The sequence below is a fragment of the Nycticebus coucang genome, chromosome 11 (assembly GCF_027406575.1).
Source record: "Nycticebus coucang isolate mNycCou1 chromosome 11, mNycCou1.pri, whole genome shotgun sequence".
Taxonomy (NCBI): domain Eukaryota; kingdom Metazoa; phylum Chordata; class Mammalia; order Primates; family Lorisidae; genus Nycticebus; species Nycticebus coucang.
This window is the reverse complement of record NC_069790.1, coordinates 80191570-80210412: the sequence shown is the minus strand read 5'-3', so window position 1 is coordinate 80210412 and position 18843 is coordinate 80191570. Positions and strand designations below refer to the sequence as shown.

Here is an 18843-nt window from a genome sequence, read left to right as displayed (position 1 = left end):
GTGTGTTTTATGTAGGGTGTTTTATAGCCTATTATGATCATTTTATTGATGGAAAAATTAGGTACTATGTATGAATAGCCTTCCAAACTTGATAAAAGTAAAATACAGTGCCTGAAAATGCAAAATAGTCTGTTTGACAATTTTGGTAGGCGTATTTTGAAGGCGAGGATGTAATAAAATAATAGTAAATGGTCATTAAATTAGCTGGGTGCCAGACACTTTTATTTAGTGCTTTGCATTCATTATCTCATTTAATCATTGCTACTTATGAGGTAGAGTTACTTCCATTTACAAATAATTGGAGCCTTAAGAAATGTTAAGTAGCTAGAGAAACAGCTGTTAAGTGACAGGATGTTAGTGTTTTAAATTTATGGTTAAATTGTCTGTGATAATTTAGACAATGTATTTAAAATATAGATTTATAAGATATAACTTTAATATGGTTGTCATGCTCCATCCATGAAGTTATGATAACTATAAGTGAAGGTCTCAAATAATTGTAACTGCGTTTTGGGACCATGTGTTTCCAGACTTCAAAAGAAGTTACCTCATTTGCTATTTATTGTTTATCTGAAAGGAAGTTGTTCCAAAATTTAATTCAGTTTGGTTGATGCATATAACAAACCAAAGCAATTCAGTGATTCTTTTTCCCATTTCAGATGGACTGATATTTCTTTTCATGCTTACCCATTTTTATATTGATGACACAGATAATAATAATTATTTTATTTTATTTATTTTGAGCCACAGATTAAAATAACTTACATAATTTTCATGTAAAGCAAATAACCTCATGACTACAAGGACGGAGAATATATTTTCACTTAAATCAATGGTCTTCAGAAAAACTGGCACATTTAATAAGAAATTGAAATGTTAATATGGAACTAGCAGATGAATAGCTATAAGCCTACACCAGAGAAAAACACATTTAAATTCAAGAAGCGGGGAGGCATGTGGTAAGCTATTACCTCTCAGGGACAGTGTAGGGGGTATAGAGCACACTTTTGGGTAAAGGGCTCAACTACAACTTGGACTTTACTTACCAAATGCAAACAATGTAATCTAATGGTATGTACTCTTATATTAATCTGAAATTTATAAAAAGAATATTTAGATTGAACCTGAAGTCTAAGCATCCTGTTTCAGTAAATTTTTCTTATTGTATGTTCTCTTCTTCCAAAATCTGAGGGAAAAATGTTTTGTTTTTTTTTCCCTCTAAAGACACCGTGAAAAATTGATAAGAATATTCTGAGTGAATTATCTTGTTTGCTTAAACAAAGAAAACATTTGAGCAAAGTTCCGGCTTCTATCCAATTATTCAGAAGTTTTTATAACTTTAAAACTAAAATGTGGCATCCATTTACTACAACCTCTCATCCTAAATTATTTGAATAATTATATTCAGTTATTACCAGTGCCATTAACTGTCATGTAAGGTACTTCATACCTTTTGTACAGTTAGTTCTGTTTGAGTGGTTATTGAAAGTGCTATAATTAAGAGGTATAAGTATGTAGATAGGGAGATTTCATTTGCCTTTGATTGTGAAGAGAAGAATATTATTACAGTATTTATAAGGTGTATTACATGTCTTAGTAAATTGTAGTGGGAAGAATTATTTTTGAGTAGCTTCCCATCTCTCTTCTTTGCCCAAAAAGTAGCATAATATGTATCTCAAAGTACTACTTTTTACATAAAATTATTCCATCTTTTTTTTTCATCTCTACCTTCAAAATTAAATTGTTCATTCCGTAAGAGAAATAATTTGATAAATTAGTTTGTGTAAAGGTTTAGATGATGAATTCAGTATATGTTATTATTCGTCTTAGGCTTTATTTTACATTTTAAAAGGTTATAGGGCTTACATGAATGTAAATGGAATAAAGAAATTTTATATAAATGTTTCAGATGAGAGTGTTTTTATCAGAAAGCGTCTGTGCAGCACCTTCCATATTATGCCAGTTTCAGGCTACAACTAATAATTTCATTGTAAATGAACAGGAATGTGGTGAGTGCTTACTCACCACCAGGCACTGTGCTAGCCAAGAAGGACATAAAGGTTTAGTAACGGCATATTGCTCTCACTTTGTGCTGCCTGCCCTCAAATAGCTCATGCAAAAGAAGATAAATAGTTGTAGAATGAAATGGTAAATCCAATAATAGAAATACATACAGGATTAACACGTAGTGTAGATGGAATTTAGTCTGTCAGTGTCAGCTTTACAAAGAAGTTGTCATCAGAGCTGATGTATAAAGAATGAGTAGTTGGGCGGCGCCTGTGGCTCAAGGAGTAGGGTGCCGGTCCCATATGCCGGAGGTGGTGGGTTCAAACCCAGCCCTGGCCAAAAAAAAAAAAAAAAATGAGTAGTTGATTAGAAATACAGTTTGGTCTATGGCCATACCACCCTGAATGTGCCCGATCTCTTCTGATCTCGGAAGCTAAGCAGGGTCGGGCCTGGTTAGTACTTGGATGGAAGAAATACAATTTGAATGGGAAGGGGAAAGTGCTAGATATAATTAATGTCACTGAATTGTACCCTGAAAAATCATTAAAATAGCCAATTTTGTATTATATTTAATTTACCACAATAAAATCAAATTTAAAAAAACTAAGGAAAAAAGTATGAAACTGAGATGACTAAGAGGCGTGTACATTATCCAGTAGTTATCTTCTGGTGGATGCTCTGATTTATGATTTGAGATACTAAACACATTAAAATCAGTAGAAAGTACCGTAGGCTCATGTTCATGTATAATATACTATAGTTAAAATACAATCTGTGTCTTCCTCTAAGAGGTAATTAGTAAATTGTTAAATCAGTTCATTTTTCAAGTTTATTTTACCTCAGGACCTAGTAGTATACCTGCCACATACCAACTCTACAATAAATAACTCCAAATATACAATAAATAACTCCAAATATGAATACCTGAATGAATGGAAAGTCTGTGAAAATACTGTATACAGAACATTAGCCTAGTAACCTACTGATAGAAGAAGCATCAGTAAGAGTAGGTTAACTATAAGAAGAGCTTAACGGATTGTATGCCTCCCCACTAGATTAGAGTGAGTGCCAAAATTCTTAACTGTTGTACTTTTTTGACTAAAAGTAAGTAAAGTTTAAGAAATATGAATTTCCAAAAAAAAAAAATATATGAATTTCCTTTGAAAAATGCCTAGTGAAACTGCTAGAAATCTAGCTTCTTTTTTTTTTGTAGAGACAGAGTTTCACTACAGCTCACAGCAACCAACTCCTGGGCTTAGGCAATTCTCTTGTCTCAGCCTCCCGAGTAGCTGCGACTATAGGCACCAGCCACAGTGTCCAGCTATTTTTGTTGCTATTGATGTTTGGTGGGACCGGGTTTGAACCCGCCACCCTCATTATATGGGGCCAGCGCCCTACTCACTGAGCCATAGGTGCTGCCCAGAATCTAGCAGTTTTTTGCTTTGAGTTTGATTTTGCAATTATCATTTCTTGCTAAACTTTGCTTGCCCTTTCATCCTTTTTCTCTTTTTTTGTCTTTTCTGACCCATCATTATAGTATTTTACATAATTGACGTTTGTTTTATTGAAAATATCCACAATCTTGATTAGATGTTACACAGAATATGCGTATAGAATTTAAAAGAAAAATAGTTTATAAAAAGGATAACTTTTAATGAATTAAAAATTAAATGTTACCTTATATCAGGAGATGGGTATCATTCTAATGTCCTATAAATTGAAGACAAAAAAGTTGGAAGGATTAAAGTTTAAACTTGAGCAAGCCTTGAGGAAATAACTTTATCATCACCTACATTTAAGTATTCTATTTAGATTTCTGCAAAGTTAAGCCATACAGATACCAGCCAATTTATGATTTTTAATAAATTTATAAAGATAGCTGAATTTAAAAATAGTTTCTATCACCTGGTAAATGGATAAACTATGGTGTATCTATACATTAGAATACTACTCAGCAATAAAAAAGAATGGATTATGAACATTTACAGTGATACGGATGAATCACAGAAGCATATTCTAAGTGAAAGAAACCCAGCAGAAGACTATATACTGTCTGATCCCATTTGTTTTGATAGCAAAGTGCATTGTATGACCTTGGAGAATAGATGGATAAATAGGATTTTGGAAGATAAGAGGATTGAGGAACCGAGATTCTAAGGTATTGTAAAGATGTTGAAGTCACATCTGTAAAGACTTTAGTGAGAAAGGACATCTGTGGACCAGATGCTGTCTTAATTTGTTGAGTGAGGAAGACTGATTGGAGATTGATATATGACAATAGTGGTGAGGCAGTGGTGAATATAACTGAATAACAAAGCTTTAAGAAAGGAGGAATTTTCCAAGCAGATTTGGACTAATAGTTTAGAATAAACACTAAAGAACAAATAATACACACACAACCCCAACCCTAAGAGACATAAGCTATGAGGGAAATGACTACCAAGGAAGTGGTATCAGGAGAAAGCCACATTCCTGTTAAGAGAAGAGACCACTTAAGGTGAGGTTTACATTGGGAGTTTAACTGTGCAACAGTTTCACAGAACACAATGGAAGGGTTTAGGATGTGGGGGAAGAATGGAAGAGGAGTTTAGAATGAATGTGAATTTAGCCTTTACTGGTTCTTTGAGAAAAATGGTCCAGGCAGCCACAAAATCTTGTCCCATTCTCCGTAGTGATCAGTTTCAACAGATAAAGTTTCAGTTCACCTGCTCCAGATTCAGCACACATAGGGATAGCAGTCCCTAAAGCTTCCGTCACGATAGCTGTTTGGCCTGGCCCAGAGTAGGTAGGTGGTCATGTAAGTGGTCGTGAATGAACCAAAGCCATCTGCATGGCATCAGAGAAGGCCTTCTTCCTCCAGTCTCAACTTGTTCCCTGGAGCAAGATGATGTTTTGTTTAGTTTTCTTATCTTTGGTGCATATTCTCTGCTTTGCTACTTTAAGGTTAGGAGTGATAAGCATTTAATTACAGTACTGAGATATACTCTGACAATTCAGTCTATTAAATCCATAACAAAGATAAGCATAAAACAGTTTGTGTACTGTTACAAATTACACTCTTCCTGATCCCGGACAAGGGAGAGAGGCTTCATCATTGTTATTAAGACAGCTCCTGCCAGGCAGGTGGCAGACAAAGTGAGTCATTTGCTTTTTGGTGTTTTTGTTTGTTTCTCTACTACCAGACTGGACTAGCCATAGACCAGCTTTCTTTAATCTTTAGGTTTTTAGAGACCATACCAACTTGGCACATCTCAGCCCCAAGGAGATGTTTATGGAAAGAGCCAAAGACTGGAAATATGGTGGGCTGGGCTTATGAATAAATGTGTCTCTATTGACAAAAGTATCTGTTTGTTGTTGTTGTTGTTGTTGTTTTTTAAGAAAAACCTATTCTCATGAAAGTTGCAGTGTGGAAAACTAAGACATATTCCTTCAAAGCAATGATGATGAAATAACAACAGACCCTCAGAAATTCAAAAAATCCTTAATTAATACTACAAGAAACTCTACTCTCAGAAATATGAAAATCTGAAAGAAATCGACCAATACCTGGAAGTACGCCACCTACCAAGACTTAGCCAGAATGAAGTGGAAATGTTGAATAGGCCTATGTCAAGTTCTGAAATAGCATCAACTATACAAAATCTCCCTAAAAAGAAAAGCCCATGACTAGATAGCTTTACATCAGAATTCTACCAAACCTTTAAAGAAGAACTAGTACCTGTATTACTAAACCTCTTCCAAAATATAGAAAAAGAAGGAATATTACACACATTCTATGAAGCAAACATCACCTTGATCGCCAAACCAGGCAAAGACCAACAAGAAAAGAAAATTATAGACCAATATCACTAATGCATATTGATGCTAAAATACTCAATAAGATCCTAACAAACAGAATCCAACAGCACATCAAAAAAATTATACACCATGATCAAGTGGGATTTATCCCAGGGTCTCAGGGCTGGTTCAATATACATAAATCTATAAATGTATTTCAGCACATAAACAAACTAAAAAATAAGGACCATATGATTCTTTCAGTTGATGCAGAAAAAGCTTTTGATAATATCCAGCATCGCTTCATGATCAGAACACTTAAGAAAATTGGTATAGAAGGGACATTTCTTAAACTAATAGAGGCCATCTACAGCAAACCCACAGCCAATATCATATTGCATGGAGTTAAATTGAAATCATTTCCACTTAGATCAGGAACCAGGCAAGGTTGCCCATTGTCTCCATTGCTCTTTAACATTGTAATGGAAGTTTTAGCCATTGCAATTAGGGAAGAAAAGGCAATCAAGGTATCCACATAAGGTCAGAAAAGATCAAACTTTCACTCTTCGCAGATGATATGATCATATAGCTGGAAAACACTAGGGATTCTACTACAAAACTTTTAGAGGTGATCAAGGAATACAGCAAGGTCTCAGGCTATAAAATCAACACCCATAAATCTGTAGCCTTTATATATACCAACAATAACCAAGCCTAAAAAACAGTCAAGGACTCTATTCCTTTCACAGTAGTGCCGAAGAAGATGAAATATTTGGGAGTTTACCTAACAAAGGACTTGAAAGATCTCTACAAAGAGAACTATGAAACTTTAAGAAAAGAAATAGCCGAAGATGTTAACAAATGGAAAAACATACCATGCTCATGGCTGGGAAGAATAAACATTGTTAAAATGTCTATACTACCCAAAGCAATATATAATTTTAATGCAATTCCTATTAAAGCTCCATTGTCATATTTTAAAGATCTTTTTTTTTTATTAAATCATAGCTGTGTACATAGATATGATCATGGGGCATCATACACTAGCTTCATAGACCGTTTGACATATTTTCATCACAATGGTTAACATAGCCTTCCTGGCATTTTCTTAGTTATTGTGCTAAGACATTTACATTCCACATTTACTAAGTTTCACATATACCCTTGTAAGATGCACTGCAGGTGTAATCCCACCAATCCCCCTCCCTCTACTCCTCTCCCCCCTCCCTCCCCTCCCTTTCCCCTTCACCCTATTCTTAGGTTGTAACTGGGTTATAGCTTTCATGTGAAAGCCCTAAATTAGTTTCATAGTAGGGCTGAGTACATTGGGTACTTTTTCTTCCATTCTTGAGACACTTTACTAAGAAGAATATGTTCCAGCTCCATCCATGTAAACATGATGGAGGTAAGGTCTCCATCTTTAAGGCTGCATAATATTCCACGGTGTACATTAAAAAAAAAAAATACTTCGTTTTATATGGAATCAGAAAAAACCTTGAATAGTCAAGACATTACTCAGCAATAAAAACACAGCAGGAGGAATCACGCTACCAGACCTGAGACTGTACTATAAATCGATAGTGATCAAAACAGCATGGTATTGGCACAAAAACAGAGAAGTAGATGTCTGGAACAGAATAGAGAACCAAGAGATTAATCCAGTTACTTACCGTTATTTGATCTTTGACAAGTCAATTAAAAACATTCAGTGGGGAAAAGATTCCCTATTTAACAAATGGTGCTGGGTGATCTGGCTGGCAACCTGTAGAAGATTGAAACTGGACCCACACCTTTCACCATTAACTAAGATAGACTCTCACTGGATAAAAGATTTAAACTTAAGACATAAAACTATAAAAATACTTGAAGAAAGTGCAGGGAAAACCCTTAAAGGAATCGGCCTGGGTGAATATTTTATGAGGAGGACTCCCCAGGCAATTGAAGCAGCTTCAAAAATACACTACTGGGACCTGATCAAACTAAAAAGCTTCTGCACAGCCAAGAACATAGTAAATAAAGCAAGCAGACAGCCCTCAGTATGGGAGAAAATATTTGCAGGTTATACCTCTGATAAAGGTCTAATCACCAGAATCCACAGAGAACTCAAACGTATTAGCAAGAAAAGAATATGTGATCCCATCTCAGGGTGGGCAAGGGATTTGAAGAGAAACGTCTCTAAAGAAGACAGATGCACAATCTACAAACACATGAAAAAAAACTCATCATCCTTAATCATCAGAGAAATGCAAATCAAAACTACTTTGAGATATCACCTAACCCCAGTAAGAGTAGCCCACATAACAAAATCCCAAAAACCAGAGATGTTGGCGTGGATGTGGAGAAAAGGGCACACTTTCTACACTGCTGGTGGGAATGCACACTAATACATTCCTTCTGGAAGGATGTTTGGAGAATACTTAGAGACCTAAAAATAGACCTGCCATTTGATCCTATAATTCTTTTACTAGGTTTATACCCAGAAGACCAAAAATCACAATATAACAAAGACATCTGTACCAGAATGTTTACTGCAGCCCAATTCATAATTGCTAAGTCATGGAAGAAGCCCAAGTGCCCATCGACCCACGAATGCACTAGCAAATTGTGGTACATGTATACCATGGAATATTATGCAGCCTTAAAGAAAGATGGAGACTTTACCTCTTTCATGTTTACATGGATGGAGCTGGAAAATATTCTTAGCAAAGTATCTCAGGAATGGAAGAAAAAGTATCCAAAGTACTCAGCCCTACTATGAAGCTAAATTATAGCTTTCACATGAAGGCTATAACCCAACTATAGTACAAGACTATGAGGAAAGGGCCAAGGAAGGGGAAGGGGGGGGGTTATGGTGGAGGAAGGGTAGTGGGTGGGACCACACCTACAGTACATCTTAGAATGGGTACAGGCAAAACTTACTAAAGGCAGAATACAAATGTCTACATACAATAACTAAGAAAATGCCATGAAGGCTACGTTGAACAGTTTGATGAGAATATTTCAGATTGTATATGAAACCAGCACATTGTACCCCTTGATTGCACTAATGTACACAGCTATGATTTAACAATAAAAAAAAAAAGAAAGGAAAAAAGGATAACCTATTCTCATGAAAGTTGCAGTGTGGAAAACTAAGACATTCCTTCAAAGAAATGTCATTAGAGAGTGGTGGAGATCAGCAACTGAAGAGGTAGAGACTGGATTGGAAGTGGCATCAAAGAACCCATACTAAAATAGAATAGAGCTAGCAATGAAAAGATGCAACGCAACTGCTTTCCTGAGAGTTTCCTTGTTAACTCAAATATGTCACAATGCTGCTACCCATTGGTATTGAATGACGTGCCACTGTAAAGCTCCATTACCCTCAGACTCCCTGTTGTATAACTAAAAAGCCAGTTAACTTTCACTGGGAAGTGTGTTTAGTATTTTGGAACATTTGTATATAACTGCCTTCTAGGGTGATCACACTGCTCAAACCAGAGTATTAAGATAAATATTTTTGAGAAAGTTTTTTGTAATCCTAGAAATAGTTATCACTATCTATGATTTGTACAATAAATGCTACCTGTTCCCCCTCAGATAACTGGGCATAAATTTGTGAAAAGTTGAAGAGTATTTCTCCTTCACATTCCATAAGAAATTTTAGTAACAATAGTGTAATTCACTGTAGAACAAAGTCCTACATGATGTTTTAATAGGGCCTTCAAGCCCAAGCCCACTAATGGTGGGGTAAATGATTTTCCACAAGAAAAGAAAACTACTTAGAAGAATCAATTATACTCATATATACAAGCAATGAATAGGTGAAAACCAAAATTTTAACAAAAAACAGTATTGTTTCTAATAGCTTTAAAAAATCAAATATTTAGGTCTAAATCTAACAAAAATATACAGAATACTGTATGGACATAAAAGAAGACCCAAAGTCATATCATGATTGGAAGATGCAGCATGAGAAAGATGTCAGTTATCCTCCAAGTGACCCATAAATATAATGTGATACCAGTCAAAACTCTAGTAGGATTTAAGTTATCCAAACAGATTATAAAATGTATTTCGAAGGGTAGAGGAATTAGAATAGTTAAAACAATTTTGAAAGATAATCAAGTTTGGAGGCATCGACATCACTCAATTAATAAACTTACTATAAAGACACAGTAATCGTGACAGTGGTATTTGCATTAAGATGTGTGTATACACACACACGCATATGGAACATAACAGAGAGTCCAGAAATGGACCTGTACATATATGGCCATTCAATCTTTGGCAAAGATACACAAAAGCAATTCATTGGAGAAAGGATAGTCTTTTCAACAAACTGTGTTGAAACAACTGGTCATATTTCTCTCTCTCCCTCCCACCACCCCTGGGTTTGAATCCACCACCTCCAGTATATGGGGCCGGCGCCCTACTTCTTGAGCCATAGGCTCTGCCCTAAACCTCACACTTTATATAAAGATAATTCAAAGTGAATCATAGTTCTACATGTAAAACAAAACTATAAAGCTTTTAGAAGAAAACAGAAAAGAAACTTTATGACCTGGGGTTAGGTAAAAAACTTCTTAGAATTATACTGAAATCATTCATTAAAGAAAAATGATAAAAAAGAATGATAAATTGTACTTCATCAAAATTAAAAATGTTGCTGTACAATATTTACAAATCACTTACCTAACAAAGGACTCGTATCCAGAATATAAATAAAACTCAGAATTTAGCAATGCAGGCTAAGCACTTGAATAGATCTTTGACCACAGGATAAAAGAACGACAGATAAGGATGTGCAAAGATACTCAGCATCAGTAGGCATTAGGAAAATGCCAAGTATCATGAAATACCACCACACAACTAGTAGCGTGGCCAAAATAAAAAGTACAATACAAAGTGTTGCTAGTATTGTATTTCATACCCTAATAGTAGAAATGCAAAATGGACACTTTGTAAAAGTTTTGGCAGCCAGGCATGGTGGCTCACACCCGTAATCCCAGCTCTCTGGAAGGCTGAGGCCGGTGGATATGTGGATTGCCTGAGCTCATGGGTTTGAGACCAGCCTGAGCAAGAGTGAGATCTCGTCTCTTAAAAAAAATAGCCAGGCGTTGTGGTGGGCGCCTGAAGTCCCAGCTCCTTGGGAGGCTGAGGCAAGAGGATCTCTTGAGCTCAAGAGTATGAGTTTGCTGTAAGCTATAACACCATGGCACTCCACTCTGTCTCAAAAAAAAAAAAAAAAAAAAAAGAAAAGGTTTTGGCAGTTTCTTTAAAGCTAAATGTACAATTGACATATACTCCCACAATCCCACTTTTGGGTATTTACTCTAGAGTAGTGAAAAATTATGTCCACACAAAATCTATACTCAGATGTTTATGGCAGCTTTATCTGTGATAGCCAAATGCTGGAAACCACCCAGAGGTCCTTCAGTAGATGAATGGATAAGCAAACTGTGTGGTGCATTCATACAGTCAGCAGTAACAAGAATGCAGTAAGTTGGATTCATCCCACTGACATACTGAGAAAGAGAAGGCAGTTCCAGAAGGTTCCATACTTTATTATTCCATTTCTATGTTCTAGGTCAGAATAAATCAGTGGTTGTCAGGGGTTGGGGGTGGGAGGAGGATATGCCTACAAAAATAGCATGGAGTGAGGAAACTGTTGTGTATCTTGATTTTGGTAGTGGTTACACAGATCTGTATGTACATTAAAATTCATGGAATGGTACATCAGAAAAGTTCATTTTATTTACGTTACTGAAGGTAGTATGCATCACATTACTGAAAGTGTCCAAGAATTCTGTCAAGAACTTTTTTATGGCTATATGTAGAAGATTGAACCAGGGGAATTCCAAGGTCTGTTAGAATTCTTAGCAATGAAGAATTCCAAGGGAGATGCCAGACGTCAGTGACATCAAAAGTCATTTGAATTTATTTAGGTCGTTTAACTGGCAAGCAGGAAGCATCTTTCTTTGTACTCAGCAGATGGTTAACTGGCCTGAAGGGGAGCTCTACAGGGAAAAGAGTCTTCAATTTTTTAAAATAAGACATATTTCCTTAGATTGTAAATATAATATGAATTATGTAATGTATTTTAATATAGTTCCGCAATGAGTTTTATTACAGTTTGATCATGATTTCATCTATTTTTATTCTACTAAGCTTTTATAGTACTCTATCAGCATGTTTTACCTTCTTTTCATTTTGAATTCTTCAAAATAATATTGAGGTATTGATAAAAGGTTAGAAATAAAGTTTTACTTACTTTGTATTATGTATGCATCATAATGAATATGATGCTTTGAAATTCTATTGTTAATTAAACTATTATTTGACTATTTGACTTGTGAGAAAAGGACAAATTTTAATTGTTTAGAACCACATTTCTTTTCTGTTAGGCTTTATATAGAATCTGTTTAAACAGTAAGTAAGAATAATGTGTCTTTGAAAAGTAATTCAGTTCATTTCAATGTTTTTGAGCAAGATTTGCAAAGCAATCCAAGTAGTTCAAAGAACTTTCCTAATAGGAAAGAAATCTTAATAAGAAATTTCTTCATGAGGCCAGTGAGTTTTCATATCATTTGTTTTTGCAGCTGTAATATATAAAAGAGATTCACTTTAAAGGAACCAATTATTTTTAAATAATTTGTTTGGCTTATTCTTTGTGAGCTTTTTCTCTGATGAAGTGTCAAACTGTTTAAACTACATTTTTTTGTTTTCATATTTATAAAATATAATTTCACTTTTAAGAGTTTGCTTTTTTTAACATGTATTTCACAGGATGGAGGTTTGCTTTTGAATAACCCTTCCGCCTTAGCGATGCACGAGTGTAAATGTCTTTGGCCAGATGTCCCGTTAGAGTGCATAGTATCCTTGGGCACTGGACGTTACGAGAGTGACGTGAGAAACACCACAACACACACAAGCTTGAAAACCAAACTTTCTAATGTTATCAACAGTGCTACAGATACAGAAGGTTAGTCTGTGTGTTCACAACTTTAAAATGCTCCAGCTTTTAGCATTTTAACAGTTTTTGGTAGAATATGCGGATCCTGACTGCAGAAGAATATGATCGTCTGTAGTGTGGGCTGAGGAAACACATGGGAGCAAGTATTTCGTTTTCCTTCTTACTCATTTCTTGTTAAGTGACCCTAGAACAGAGACTGTTCTCCATGTAGGAGCTGGTGCTACCTTTGTCTACTTAGAGATTGAGTCTCAAGCAGTAATAGCACAAAATCTTGGTTAGAGACTCAAGCCAGTTAAGAAAGGGAAAAGCAACGAAAAGAGTCAGATGGGCTCAAATGTGCACATGGTAGCAGGTAATTAGGGTAATGGAAGTCAGTGATTTGGTAATCTGAAGGCAGACTGGAATCAGAGAAAATTCTTCCACTGTTGCTTTCCCCTATAATATAGTCTTCATACAAAGGCTAAAGTGATCCTTAAAATTAAAGCATGTCTTTCCCCGCTTTCTCAAAACCTCAGGCTTCATATCACACTTGGGACAAAATCCAAAAGCCTCATTCACTGAAGTTTATCAGGTCCTTTAAGTACCTCTCTTCCCCTCTTTTATGTGTCCCAAAGCGAGTCCAGCCACACTTTAATTCTCTCTGTTCGTCAGATTTGCCAAGAGCTCTCCTGCCTCAGAGCATCTGTGGTTGCTCTTCTCTCTCTCTCTCTAGGTCTCTGTTGAAGCATCACTTTCTCTGAGAAACCTCACCTGACCACTTTTTCACCTCCCTCAAATCCCTTATTCTGCTTCCTTCTTTTTTTTTTCCTAAAGCATTTATCCTGTTATGAATATATTATAGTACATGTTTGCTTGTTTATTTGCATATTATCTCTCTGTCCTACAAGAATACAAGACAAAAAGTTCCCCATTTTACTTTGACTCATCTAGTTGACTTTTGACTCCAATGCCTGGCACAGTAGGTATTCAGTGACTATGTGTTGAATTTCTACTTTTGGCCTTGAGGTTTAGATCTTCTCACTTTGTTGTTTTATTTAAGTCTTGCATGAAATCTATTAGTAGTTTTTTTTAACCATTTAATGGCCCTTGCTTTTGGATCTCATTCTTTCCATATCAGCATGTTACTGGCTCATTAGTCATTAACCTACATGGGGATCTTAAAATTCCCCACTAAGGACTTTTATTCATTAAATGATAACTCAAGAAAAGCTGATATACTAAATTTTTCACTATCTGTCAAATCAAGAAAATATTCTTTCCCCCAAGCTTTCATGAGTTCTGATGGACATATTAAAAAGTAGAATGTATTTAAGGTGCACAGCAAAGTATTTTGTTTTAAGTATACGTTGTGTAAGCAGCTAATGAGCATATCTACCACCTGACGTAGTTACCCTTTGTGTGTATGTTGGGAGGACATCCAGTACAGTGTTTTTTGGAAGTATTTTTTTTTCAATTTGTTATTAAATCATAGCTGTGTACATTAATGCAATCATGGGGCACCATACAGTGGTTTTATAGACCGTTTGACATATTTTCATCACACTTTTGGAAGTATTTTTGAGCAAAATACACAAAGCAATGCAAGAGCAGTCATCTTACTCTCCCATCTTACTCTGGTGCCTGGTCTTAGGTGAAAATATAAATCTAAGAGCTAAAATTATAAAATTTATAGAAGAATATGTTGGAGAAAATCTTGATGACCTTGGATAGGTAAAGATTCTTTAGATAGGACCAAAAATACATGAACCAAAAAAGAAGGAAAATAGGTAAATTCACTTCAAATCACAATTTTTCTCTTTGAAAGATACTTTTAAAATAAAATAAAAAGGCAAGCCCTAGACTCAAAGAAAATATTTGTAAAACATGTATGTGATCCATTATCAGGTCCAAATATGTAATCAGATGCAAATATGGAGAGAATTTTTAAATATCATTTAAAAATTAGAATGTATTAGAATATATAAAGAACACAGGCAAGTCAGTGAAAAAAAGGAGCAAAAGATTTGAACAGATATCTCTTCATTGAAGAGATACAAATTACTAAAAAGATTCTCAATATCTTCAGTCATTAGAGAAATGAAAATTGATACCACAACACACCCACTATAATTGCTTAAGTTAAAACAGATAATACAAAGTTTTGGCAAAGAGGTGGTGCAATGGGAACTCTAGTATGTTATGACTAGGATTCAAAATGCTGCATCTACTTTGGAAGACAGTGTGGTAGCTTTAAAAAAAAAATACACTTTTACCATATGAAACAGCAATATCTTCCCTAGATTTTTACTCAAAAGAAATGGAATCACATAGCTACACAAAGACTTATGTGTAATTGTTAATAGTTGGAAGGTGGTGATGATTATGTTTTTTTTAATTAATTAATTTATTTTTTAATTGTTGAGGAATCATTGAGGATACAGTGATCCAGGATGTACTGTTTGTGTTTGCTGGGTAAAGTCCCTCTATTAATAGTGTCCCACCCTCAAGAGGTATGTCACATACCATGGCCCCACTTCCCTCTCTCCCCTCCCCCATTCCTCCTCCCCACACCATGTACTAGTATCAATTGCCCTCATAGATTTTGATTATTATTATTATTATTGGAGATATGGTCTTGCTCTGTATCCCAGGCTGGGCTATAGTGGCAGGATCATAGTTCACTGTAATCTTGAACTCCTGGGCTCAAGTGATCCTCCCACCTCAGCCTCCTAAGTAGTTAAGAATACAGGTACATACCACCACACCTGGCTATTTTTTAAAGTTTTTGTAGAGACAGGGTCTCACTGTGTTGCCCAGACTGGTCTTAAACTCCTGACCTCAAGCAATCCTCCTGCCCTGGGCTCCCAAATTTCTGGGATTGCAGGCATAAATTCTTACCTGGACCTGCGGTAGGATTATTTCCAATAGCAAAAAAACTGAAGAGAGCCAGACCAGAACTGGAGAGAACAAATTGTGTTGTATGTATACTGTGGAGTATTATTCAGCAATAAAAAGAAATGAACGATTTTTATATGCTACAAAGTGGATGAATCTCAAAAACATTTGGCTGGGGCGGCACCTATGGCTCAAAGGAGTAGGGGACTGGCCCCATATGTCGGAGGTGGCAGGTTCAAGCCCAGCCGCGGCCAAAAACTGCAAAAAAAAAACAAAAAACAAACGTTTTGCTAAGTGACAGAAGAACTATGTACTTGTGATTCTATGGGTATGGATTCTATCTACAAAAGTCAAAGAGTTAAGGGAGGGCCAACTATAAAGAAGTTTGAAGGAGCTCTTCCTAGTGATGGGAATGCTCTATGTCATGATCGTTCTGGTAGTTACACAGGTGTATATTTGTCAAAACTTGTCAAATGATAATTAAAATTGGTGAATTGGTTGGCATATAAATCAGACCTCAATAAAGATGATACCAAAAAACTTAAAATAAATAAGTTAAAAGGCATATCAGCCATGATGGAATATCAGACCAAAAGCACAGAGAGACAAGGACAAGTATCCTGATTTAGCAGCATAATATGAAGTATTTTGGAAGGTGACTTTCATTTTGTGGTTGTATGCATTACAGATTCCTTACTCCTATTATTAGTTTGAGAAATGAAATAAGCAAGTCTTCATAATGAGCCTAAAAGAAGATGGTTTGAAATAAAGATAAAATTAATAGATCATAGCAGAGTAACTCACCTGTCCTCTCTTTTTTTATCCCCTCCATTTTTGTTTTAACAGAAGTCCATATAATGCTTGATGGTCTGTTACCTCCTGACACCTATTTTAGATTCAATCCTGTAATGTGTGAAAACATACCTCTAGATGAAAGTCGAAATGAAAAGCTGGATCAGCTGCAGTTGGAAGGGATGAAGTACATAGAAAGAAATGAACACAAAATGAAAAAAGTTGCGAAAATATTAAGTCAAGAAAAAACAACTCTGCAGAAAATTAATGAGTGGTTAAAATTAAAAACTGACATGTATGAAGGCCTTCCATTCTTTTCAAAATTGTGATGAGTATGTGTATACTTTCTCATAAATGAAGGTCTGTTCAGAAAATACACCAAATTCAATGAGGAATTTGGGGGTTTGACATGAGTAGACTTTGAAGTACTTATGAATTCTGGCGAATCCTGAGAAAGGTGGCGCTTTGGCTAGCTTGCACAGCACAGAGCATGTGCTTGGTTACAGAATTCTGTGGGAATTCGGTTTCTAAGATGTTCATAATTAACTAAACTTTAGGAATCTTATTATTGTGCTAGTTGGTTTTAGTAGACATTAGTGTTATATTGTTTGATGTTTGAAAATGTATTAATATATGTGCCAAACAAGAAACTGAAAACTACTCATATTCTCCTTTTATTTTTGCTGTAGTCATCATAATCATGTTGAATTTATGTAATCGTCGATTTTATTTCATGTGGAAAGCTAATTTCTTAAATTTACATTATTTAACGTTTTCACTAGCTACATTCCACAATCCACATGCCATCTTTTAATGTATTATACCTAAATAGATGCAGAAAAACAGAATTTCTCTACTACTTCTACAATTGAAATATGAAAGAACCAAATACAGTTTTCTATTCAAATTTGCTTATTTTAACATCATTTGGTTAAAAAAAAAAAAAAAAAAGGCGAGGTTCTAATCACCCACACTTTTTCCCCTGAAATTTCAAGATAATGTTGTGTGTTAACTTTTATAGCTCTAGCTCTGGTTTATCATTTCCTGTTACAAAATTGTTTGAATTTACTGGGAAAATATTCATATCATTAATAAAAATTATTGAAATAATCTGTTGTTAAAAAGCTGATGTCATTTTAAAATTAATTATGCATAATATAGCTCCCATTTCTTTGTAGCATTTGAACATTTTTGTCAACAGTGTGCTTAAAAAAAAAGTTAGGCTTCTTGTACCTTCTTAATTCCTTTGAACTGTCTGGATTTTACAGACATTAATGACATATGCACCTACCTGAAATATTGTTTATGGCAAACAAACTCATCTTACTTGTGTTATCTGTCATGTAAATCCATACTTCATGTAAAATAAACGAAGGTAAGTGCCCTTTCTATTGACATATAAACTAAAGTGAAACCCTGTTGCCCATATTGTCATAGAGCTCCTTTGCGCTGCTCATTCACAGAGGCAGTGAGATGTGGGCCAGAGAGTGCAGGTGGGAGTTGAGAGTCTGGATGCTAATCATGGCTCTGCTGCAAAGTCCTTTTGTTTGTGACCTTGAAGAAGTTGGACAACCTCTCTGGGCTTTGGAAATTTTATTTATAAAGTGAAGAAAGCTACCTCTAAAATTGTTCAACATCCAAGCTACATAGTTTTTAGACATAATCTAAGTAAACAAACTATCAGTGATTCCTACAGATACTGTAAAATGATTCTTTCAGACAAATATATATACATTAATATGCAATGAGAACAACTTGTAAGAAAAATGCAAATAATTATAAAGCAGACTATTTCAGGGAGGTCTTTATAATAAAGCAAATTTTAAGACCACTAATATTTATGCAGGTTACATATTTGCACCTTCTTGTAAGGTAAATCTTGTCCTGAACTGATGTAGTTCATCTCTTTTATAGCTGAAGTTAATTCTGCCCCTTGTGTGTGATTGACTGATCATTTCTCTCATAAACACACAATACATGAGTGAGCTCTGGGCAGAGCTTTTCTTTAACCACGGAGCATGGCACGTAAGCCCATGCCCACGTCCCTGCCCCTGTTTCTTCAGCTCTTTTCACTCCAACGAAAGGCACCTCCAGTTGTGTGGCACACCAGTTTTTAGTCGTTCTTTGTCCCCATTTATAATTCAGATTGGTTATCTGGAGAACTGCAGTTCACCTGAGATAACCCTCCTTTTATAACAAGGCCAACGCTTTCTTTGTTCAAAAGCAACCCAGAAAGTACATTCTGCAAATGTGCACGATCTAGAAAGAGGTGTGAAAATGAATTTTCAGTCCTCTACAGGTGAAATATCTGCCCTTTTCAAAGAAGCAAAAAAGGCAGAATAGTCCATTTTCTGAAATGTAATAAATTCCTCAACACATCAGTTATATCTTAAAAATACGAATAAAATTTTTTTGATGTTCAGGCTTTCCTGAGTGCT

General features: G+C 35.4%; 1 protein-coding gene across 2 annotated transcripts in view; it reads left to right on the top strand.

Moving 5' to 3' along the window:
* Positions 1-17515, top strand: part of PNPLA8 (patatin like phospholipase domain containing 8) — a 41954-nt gene extending 24439 nt beyond the window's left edge. Inside the window, exons 8-9 of one of the 2 annotated variants that reach the window (XM_053609521.1) lie at positions 12553-12748; positions 16460-17515. In XM_053609521.1, the coding sequence (XP_053465496.1) occupies positions 12553-12748; positions 16460-16734 (471 nt within the window). In that variant the 3' untranslated portion in view covers positions 16735-17515. The remainder of the gene's footprint in view (positions 1-12552; positions 12749-16459) is intronic. The other variant, XM_053609522.1, reaches the window with a different exon arrangement.
* Positions 17516-18843: the final 1328 nt, after the last annotated feature.